The sequence below is a fragment of the Primulina huaijiensis genome, chromosome 9 (genome assembly GCF_012295235.1).
Source record: "Primulina huaijiensis isolate GDHJ02 chromosome 9, ASM1229523v2, whole genome shotgun sequence".
NCBI lineage: Eukaryota > Viridiplantae > Streptophyta > Magnoliopsida > Lamiales > Gesneriaceae > Primulina > Primulina huaijiensis.
Window position 1 is genome coordinate 18082982 of NC_133314.1, and position 9844 is coordinate 18092825.

At 40.7% G+C, this 9844-nt stretch overlaps 2 protein-coding genes across 2 annotated transcripts; both read right to left on the reverse strand.

Annotated features, from left to right (window-relative positions):
* Positions 1–312, reverse strand: LOC140983934 (uncharacterized). Its single transcript, XM_073451086.1, has one exon. The coding sequence runs from the start codon at positions 310–312 to the stop codon at positions 1–3; it is 312 nt and encodes a 103-aa protein (XP_073307187.1).
* A 2603-nt stretch (positions 313–2915) lies between these two features.
* LOC140983935 (uncharacterized) lies at positions 2916–4040 on the reverse strand. The gene has a single exon (XM_073451088.1). It carries the CDS (start codon positions 4038–4040, stop codon positions 2916–2918), a length of 1125 nt encoding a protein of 374 aa, XP_073307189.1.
* Positions 4041–9844: the final 5804 nt, after the last annotated feature.

A 9844-nucleotide genomic window follows, 5' to 3' on the forward strand; every position in this document is an offset into this window, starting at 1 on the left:
TTAGACATATGGAATAGTTCGTCGCCTCAGTACTTGGTCTTTGTTATCCACAATTCGAATCGGAATTTCTTCATACTTCAGTTCTTCATTTAGATTTCCCTTCACCAGAAGTGGTCCAGCTTCTAGAATATGACTTGGGTCAGAAATATATCTCCTCAGCTGCGAGACGTGGAATACATTGTGAATTCTTGACATGTCGGGTGGGAGTGCTAATCTATAAGCAACTGTTCCCACTTTCTCAAGAATTTCAAATGGTCCGACGTATCTGGGATTCAGTTTCCCAGCCTTATTGAATCGGACTACACCCTTCATGGGTGACACTTTCACATACGTCTTTTCTCCAACTTCAAATTCCACGGGTCTTCTTTTCAGGTCAGCCCAGCTTTTCTGTCGATCTTGTGCAGCTTTTAATCTCTCCTTGATCACAGAAACTTTATCCACTGTTTCTTGGATTAGTTCGGGTCCAACGATGGCTTTTTCCCCTACTTCATCCCAATACAGTGGTGATCGACATTATCGTCCATATAGAGCTTTGTATGGTGCTATTCCAATGCTGCTGTGGTAACTATTATTGTATGCGAACTCGATTAAGGGCAGATGTTCGCTCCAATTACCATTGAAGTCTAGAGCACAAGCTCTCAGCATATCCTCAAGAGTTTGAATTGTCCTCTCTGTTTGGCCATCGGTCTGAGGGTGATAAGCCGTACTAAGCGTAACTTTAGTCCCCATAGCTTGTTGAAAGCTCTTCCAAAAACAGGACGTAAATCTAGGATCTCTGTCGGAAAGTATGCTAGCTGGAACTCCATGCAATCATACGATCTCATTCATGTACAATGTGGCTAGCTTGTCCAAATTATAGTTCATGCGGACAGGTAAGAAATGCGCAGATTTTGTGAGTCTATCTACGATTACCCATATTCCGTCACGACCTTGTCTCGACTTTGGTAAACCAACTACAAAATCCATGGAAATATGTTCCCATTTCCATTCTGGGATTTCTAATGGTTGAAGAAGTCCACCAGGTCTATGGTGTTCTGCTTTGACTTGCTGGCACACGTGACACTTAGAAACAAACATTGCCACGTCTTTCTTCATTCCATTCCACCAGAAATTTTTCTTCAAATCTCTGTACATCTTGGTACTGCCAGGATGAACTGAAAATTTTGACTTATGTGCTTCAGACATTACTTCTTGTCGAAGGTTATCGACGTCTGGTACACACAATCGTCCTTTCATCCACAAGATTCCTTTGTTGTCCGTCTCGAAATCTGGTGATTTCCTTTTTTTGGCTTGCTCTTTCAGTTTCACCAAAGCGGAATCTCTCTCTTGACTTATCTTGATTGTCTCTCTAAGACAAGGTTGTGCTGAAAGTGATGCCAGGATTACCTTACTTGCATTCTTTTGACTTAAAGCATCTGCTACTTTGTTGGCTTTGCCTGGATGGTAGCTTATTGTTAAGTCGTAATCCTTCATGAGTTCAATCCACCGTCTTTGTCTCATATTGAGTTCTTTTTGAGTGAACAAATACTTGAGACTTTGGTGATGAGTGAAAATCTCACACTTGGCTCCATAAAGATAATGTCTCCAAATTTTTAGCGCGAACACCACTGCAGCTAGTTCGAGGTCATGTATTGGGTAATCTGTTCATACGGCTTCAACTGCCTTGACGCGTATGCAATCATCTTTCCCTCTTGCATGAATACACATCCTAAGCCTCCTTTAGATGCATCACTGTAGATGGTGAAGACTTTGCCGTCATTTGGCAATACCAACACCAGAGCGGAGGTAAGCTTCTTCTTCAAAGTCTCGAAGCTTTGCTCACATTCTTATCTCCATTGAAATTTAGAGTTCTTCTGTGTGAGCTTGGTGAGAGGTATGGCTATTGAAGAAAATCCTTCAACAAATTTCCGGTAATAGCCCGCTAATCCCAAGAAACTTCTAATTTCTGTCACATTCTTTGGTCTAGGCCAATCTGAGATTGCCTCTACTTTCTTAGGGTCCACAGATACTCCTGCTGCTGATATTATGTGTCCCAAGAATGTGACGCTCTCTAACCAGAATTCGCATTTCTTGAACTTGGAGAAGAGCTCCTTTTCTTTAAGCGTCTGGAGGGTGAGGCGAAGATGTTCCTCATGATCTTCCTTACTTTGTGAATACACAAGGATGTCGTCTATGAATACAACCACAAACCTATCAACGTAAGGTTTGAAGACTGTATTCATGAGATCCATGAATGCTGCGGGGGCATTGGTCAGTCCAAACGGCATTACCGTAAACTCGTAATGGCCGTATCTCGTCCTGAAGGCTGTTTTAGGAATATTTTCTGCTTTGACCTTCAGTTGGTGATAGCCTGACCTTAAGTCAAGCTTGGAAAAGACTGTAGCTCCTTTGAGTTGGTCAAAGAGATCATCTGTTCTTGGAAGTGGATACTTATTCTTGATTGTGATCTTATTCAGTTCTCTGTAATCGATACACAATCTCATGCTTCCGTCCTTCTTCTTTACGAACAGGACAGGAGCTCCCCACGAGGATGCGCTTGGTCGGATTTGCTTCTTATCCAACAACTCTTGAAGTTGCTCTTTGAGTTCTTTTAATTCTGCTGGGGCCATTCTGTATGGTGCTTTTGAGATCGGTGCAACCCCATGAATCAAGTTGATATCAAACTCCACTTCACGATCGGGGATTGTGCCCAGGAGTTCTTCGGGAAAGACATCCGGAAACTCTTGTACTACCGGAATCTCTTCTAGTGCAAGTGTAGCTTCTTGTTTTACCTCGCTCAACATGGCTAGGTAAACTTCTTCTCCACTTTTCATGGCTTTCCAAGTTTGAGAAGCAGAAAGAAGAGTCTTTCGTTCTTTGGTCTTGCCATGAAATAAAATTTTCTCTTGGTGTGGATCTTGGATGGTTACCGTCTTTCAATGACAGACTACTAAAGAATGATTCTTGGCTAACCAATCCATTCCAAGAATTACATCGAATTCCACCATGTTCAGTTGGATTAGGTTTGCCTTGAAATTCTGATTATCTATGAGAACACCGATATCCCGATATAGAGTGCGAGTTTCTAAAATCCGATTTGCAGGAGTTGCTACTCTATAAGGTTCTTCTAAATTATCAGGATTAGTTCCTAACTCCTTGGCAAATCTCTTAGACATGAATGAATGCGTAGCACCACAATCGAATAACTCATAAGCAGTTATATTATTGATTAGAATGGTACCAGCTACGACATCATTGGAGTTGTCAGCCTCTTCTTGAGTGATAGCATAGACTCGAGCATTTGGCTTGTTCTCCTTAGACTTGTTTGGAGTTGTTCCACCTGCTGGACCATTCCTTGGATCTGGAAGAGGGCATTGAGCAATGCGATGGTCCATCTTTCCACAACGGAAACAAGCTACAGAATTCCTACGGCATTCACCAGTGTGAGTGAATCCACAAGTTTGGCACTTGACTCCCTCTTTGCTTGATTGAGAAGGAGAGGTTCCTTTAGATGGAGAACCGGTGAATTGGTTACTTGAAAACCTAGGCTTCTTGAATTGTTGGCCCGGTTGGTACTGGCTTGACTGAGGACGTTTGAGTTTGTTCCCACCTTCACGTCTCTTAATGTCATTCTCAGCCCTGATAGAGGCTCCCATCAATTCATCAAAACTATTGGGCTCGATAACCACAAGGGCAGATTGAATACGGCTGTTCAATCCCTTCTTGAAGCGATGTATCTTCAAGGCCTCGTCTCCCATGATGGTTAGGGAGTAAGTTCCCAATGAATGGAACTTGGATGAATACTCCACCACTGTCATGTTTAGTTCTTGAACCAAGCTTTCAAATTCTGACAGCTTCTGCACTCGAATTGCTGTCGGAAAGTACTGTCTCAGAAATGCCTCTCGGAACCTTTGCCAGGTGATAGGTCCCTTCCCTAACATAGCTGGTGAGACTCCTTCCCACCATTTGGCTGCTCTATCCACAAGAAAAGGTGTAATCACATCTACCCTGATCTCTTGTGGAACCTCAAGGAGTTGAAGATGATTCTCCACCTCCTTCATCCAATTCTGTCCGACCTCAGGATCGGAGCTTCCATCGAAGTTTGGGACTCTTGCTCTTCAGAGAGCCTCACAGTACTGCTTCGTCCCATTCTGAGCTGGAGGTGGTGGCGGTGGCTGATTCGCATTTGGGTTGACAAACCCTTGCAGCGTGGTTGCCACAATCGTGGCTATAGCCATCAAATCAGCCTGACTGAGGCCAATTGCTGGTTGTTGTTGTTGTTGTTGTGCGTCCTCATCGTTGCGGTTGTTGTTACGGTTTCCATAACGAGGGTTACGATTATTTCTTACTGGTCTTCCGTCCATTTCCTACACATATGAAAGTTCTAAGGTTTTTGACAGAACATGGACAAATCAAAAGAAGAAAAATGATTGAGTAATTGCTCAAAAATTAAATATGAAACCAATAGATAGAAATAAATTTTATTGATTTCCCACGAAAGTGCAATTACAACTGAATTTCGAAATGCTAACAGAAATACCAATGGAACAAATGTTATTACAAAGAACGACTACTGATGGTCTAATCTACCACTTCTCCTAATCCCAAATCCATAAGATTTTCCTCTATTTCTTCTTCTTCTTCGGGATCCTCCTCGGGTTCGACTTCATGGTTGGCTGCTACTGCTTCTAGATGTTCAATATGAGCATACAGAACTGCATTCTGGTCGCTAAGAACTTCAACGGTGTTTTGCAACTCGTGAATCTGAGCATCAGTCTGTGCACTATACTGATTATGCTGGTGCACGAATTGGTGATTTTGATCCTTAAGAACTTGGATCTTCTCAACCAAGTTATCACGTAACTCGATTAACTCTGCAACAGTCTCTTGGGAAGTTTCAAATTCTTCTTGAGCCTTCATATTTCTCTCTTCTGCTTCATGTAAATAGTGGGCATATCGTTGAACATCACTTCTTAAGTGTTCTGCTTTACGTTGTAACTCATCTTTGTCCAGCTCTAAGCAATAGTTATGTTCCTTGAGTTTTTCTAGCTTCCTTTCTTAGCTCTTAATGTAGCTATTCTGGTCAGCCATATCCTACATTCCAAAACACGAGAGTGAAGGTTCAGAAATGATTTCAAGAGTACAGGTCGAGTTATAGACAACTACTGGAATGAACAAAATCAGTACAGTCTATAACAAGTAATAGAAGAAAATAGCTCAAAAATTTTTCGATCTCAAAATTGCGTGAAAAATTTACTAAAAATCCTCCACATCAATAACATGAAATGTACCAAATTTGGTGTAAAAATACTAAGCCGTTTGGAAATGAAAATTCCTCAAAGTTTCGAAAAATTGGAAAATCTTACGGAAATGACGATATCACCATCTTCTCGTCGAGAGCTTTCCAACGCATACTTTTAATAGTAAAAATTCCTCCTGGATCAAAAGTTATGGCCGTTTGAAGTTTGCGCGAAAAACACCTCAACTTCCATGCCATTTTGCGAAGTCTACTGCATGCGCCTACTGGAATTTACTATCTACTGCATTTCTGATGCTACTGCAATCAGTCTGCTGCTTTTCCAGCACTGTTAGAACCAGTCTGCTGCATTCCGGGTTTACTGACCCAGTCTTCTGCATACAGATCTACTGATTTCCATCTACTGGTTCTGGTTTCAGACTACTGGTTTTGGGTCTACTGATTTTTTTTTTCTACTCATTTCAGTAGTCTATTACAGTAACCTATTTTCAGTAGTCTATTACAGTAGTTTATTTTCAATAGTCTAATTCAGTAATTTTCAGAACTTATTTTCAGAAGTCTATCAGAATTTATTATTTCTAGTTCCTCCTCCCAAGATTATGAAACCTGGTTTCGCTCTGATACCACCTCAATGTCACGCCCCGAGACGGGGTTTGGTTGACACCGGCGTTGCTCTCAAATTTACATTCGAAAACAACAAGCCTCAGAAGTATAGAATTCAGAAACCAATCTTTTATTCATAATACTGAATATTCAATGTCTGATACAACTCCATTAATAACGTTTTACAGCGAAATGTAAAACCAGAAATACAATGTCTGAACAGATGCAGCGGAATATAAAATATAAATCAGAACTGAGAACAACGATCTTCATCACCAGCCCCAAAATTGAATCTGCTCTTCTTCTTCTAACTTTTCTTCCTCGTTATTATCTAAGATGGGTTTGGTGGGTGAGTGATATGGTTGTCACTCAGTAAGCAGTGGCGGAAATAACTCCCAGTTTTCGAAATCCCATTTTACAGAAACAGTAACACAATAACATATAGAAAACTCTTATTTCGGAACAGAAGTCAGAATTCCGAAATCACAGGTTTCAGAACAGAAATCGGAAATAGTAAGCACTGAGCACGTTAGTGAATTTCATGACTAAACTGATATCAGTCCCCTATATGTTCTCTCCTCTAAGAGGTGAGGCCAGAATCAGAATCAGAATCAGAATTCGGAAATGTTTACAATATATATTCCTACCATTAGTTCACTAGGGAGTTTCAGTGCTTCAAAATCATTTATCAGAAATTAAACATACAGAAACTGTGCGTTAAAACAGAATTATCAAACTGATTTCAAGATACTTATATATAAGCCCACTTACCGTAATTTGCTAGAGTTTTGGCTGAAGTCTACTGGAAATCTGGTTGTTCTCGCTACTGGATTTTACAGCTCAAACAAGGCACTCTCTTACTTCGAAAATTTAAGTAATACTCTCAAGATTTGTGTAACACCAAATCAGAGACTTGAGGGTGTTATTTATAGGCCAAAATCTGACTGTTAGCCTCCCTATTAATGACCATAATATGACATTAACAGCTTTTATTCCGTGTTAATGCTTCAGTTACAAGTCTAAGCTGAATCAGTAACTGTCTGCTGGAATTCTCTCTTCTGCTGTTGGATTCTGTCTGCAGGATTCTAATCTGCTGGAAAAATACCAGCTTCTGCTGGAAATCCGTCTGCTGGAAAATATCATCTTCTGAATTATTGACTGCTGCTGGAATTGTTAGCTTCTGTTGAAATTTTCCATTGCTATTGAATATTTCTAGCTGCTGCGAGAATGCTAGCTGCTGGAAATTCGGGTTCTCACATCTAGCATTTTAAAAATCAAGTGCAATAGTCATAATATGAAATCGTCACATGTTTACCAAACCTAAAAGCAATAAGTTTGAAAAGTATAGCACATAATAAACCTCTCAAAAATCTCACAAAAACATAAATAAATAGTCTTAAAAATCTTTAATCATAAATCATGAGTCAAAAGTCATAATGCGGAATAATAGAAGCGTTGGTCCTCGGGTTGCGTGCGCCTTCAGTCTAGTCAAATCATCCGTCAAGACCTCCCTCAACCTCACCTGCATCCATCACACTTAGTGAGTCTAAAGACTCAACACACCATAATCTTTATAGCAAGTAATATATATAAAACCACATGCAACAGTGAAAAATACTTTTACGTAAAATAACTTTTCATGACATACAAACATAAACTTTAACTTTTTTCTTTTCCTCAACATGACATGACATAAAATCTTTAACATGATCATGAACATTTTCCTTTTCCATTTCCTTTTTCTTTGTTAAATTCAGATCGTTAATTGTGACTTTTCTGACATGACATGACATGATCGATGGATCCATCTACATATAACCACAGTACTGGGCGGCGGGGGACACCAGCAACACTCTCACCGGTCAACTGGGCCCTGGCCTATCATGATCGAATAGAAATACGATCGTCGGGGTTCCCTCTGGGGCCTTTTCCCATAAATGGGCTCCCTCTGGAGCCTTTTCCCCTCACGACATTTCCATTCTTACCGTTACCACAAATCCGTTACCACATAACCGTTACCACATATTAGCAATGATGGAAACACGATCGTCGGGCTCCCACTGGGATCATAACCCTCACGATATCCCCACCATTAACGAATTAGTCACAATCAATTCACTTCCTTCAACATTTTTCATGCTCATTACTTTAGAAAAATCATGAATAGCTTTTACATTTTTTTCTTTTTTTTGAAACCAAGCATGCAACATGTATTTTAAATGTCTTCTTTAAATCATAAAAATCCCATGGACATTTAAAAATCATAATTAAATCATGAACATCTCATATACATTTAAAAATAACCATAATATGATAAAAATAGCATTTAGGGCACTGCCATGACGTTTACTAATTTCTAGGTGTAAAAAGACAGTTTTACCCCTGGACTTGACATTTTACGATTTTGACTTTTTCCTTGATTTCTTGACTCTAACATGTCCCAAATAATTATTTAAGCTTACATGAATTTTTTCATATTTTTATTTAGCTTAAATCGAGGACTTTTAAATTAATCTTTAAATGTGACGTATTAATGCGTTTTAATCCCGAAAAATCCCAAACCTCAACATAAAATTTCCTAAATTAAAAACTTAGACTTATAATAATTATTTAAGCTTAAATATAATTTTTCATAATTTTATGAAGCTTAAAACTAGGCGTTTCAATTAACTCGTTAATTGACGTTTCGTGGAATGATTAAATCCCGAATAAATCCAAAACTTGTTATTTTGATCCCAAATTTTTAACATAACCTTTTTATGATTTATTCTACCCTTCCAAGTCATGAGACACCCCCGTGGACCCTTGGATTCAATTTTAACTTTATTATTTTCGTTTTTGACACCTCGACGAACCCACCGAGCCATCTCCCAATTTACTCGAGCCACGCCCGAGCCACCTTGAGCCAAAACCTAGCCAACCCACCTAGGGACCCTCCTGACCAAGCCCAGCCCGAAACATCAGCCCTGGCTCGCTCAAAAACTTCCTGGAACTTGACCCAATTTCTGCATGTTTTGCGTGTGAGTCTCCTTGAACAAAAGAAACTCCTATCTAGTCTAGGACTCCTCCCAACCCTTAACCACCGAACCCACCTAACCCTGACCATCCCTGGACCACGCCCAGACCCTACCCAAGCCTATCCCAGCCCCTGAACCAAGCAGCGAAGCTTCTGTAAAGGACAGCAACCTGCGCCCCTCTCTAGCTCCCTGCGTGCGTGCGTGATACTTCGCGTGGACTCTTGCTCGAGCCACCACGAGCCCTGACCCTTCCTACCCCTCTCTGGACCGTCCCAAGCCATCACCCAGACCACCTAGCCCAGCCCTCAACCGAGCCATTCCCCTGAAAATCTCGGCCGACCACCATCACCTTACGGGAAGAGTCCTATGCAGCGTGGACTCTTCCCTAGCCTGGTACACGAGTCCTAGCCATGCTAGGACTCTTCCTAGGACCTATCCACGTCCCAAACTAGCCCTCCTCAAGACCTGGTCGGGCCCCTAAGCCCCATGCATCAAAACCGAACCCATGAAGACAACCCAATCTCTCGGCCCATATGTAAGTTTCCTTTCAGATTTAGGAATGATAGTGCCTTGATTGCAGCGTTATTAGTGCATCCTAGGACCTTTAAAATCATATAAATCATTCCCCTAACAAGTCCTAATCATGGCAGGCCCTTCTAGCCCATAAAAATCATGTTTTTGGAACAAAGTTCAAGCTAAAAAAATCACCTTGGATGCACAAACGAAAATATAACAAGGTGCTCTTGTTTTTCATGCAAATTTCAAATTTAAATATATAATATGGTGTGATGATGAGTAAAGGAAGAATATGGCGTGTCTTTGCGTTTTTAACGCACGAAAAACCGTTGACGATTGAAGAACGACGACACGAAGACGATGGCTTGATTTTTTCCTTGAAGAACCTTCAAACTTTCTTTTCAAAATTGTGTGTGCCGTGACTTGAGTTTGAGGGGAGAGTTTTGATAGAATTGGGGAGGTGGGGCGTGTA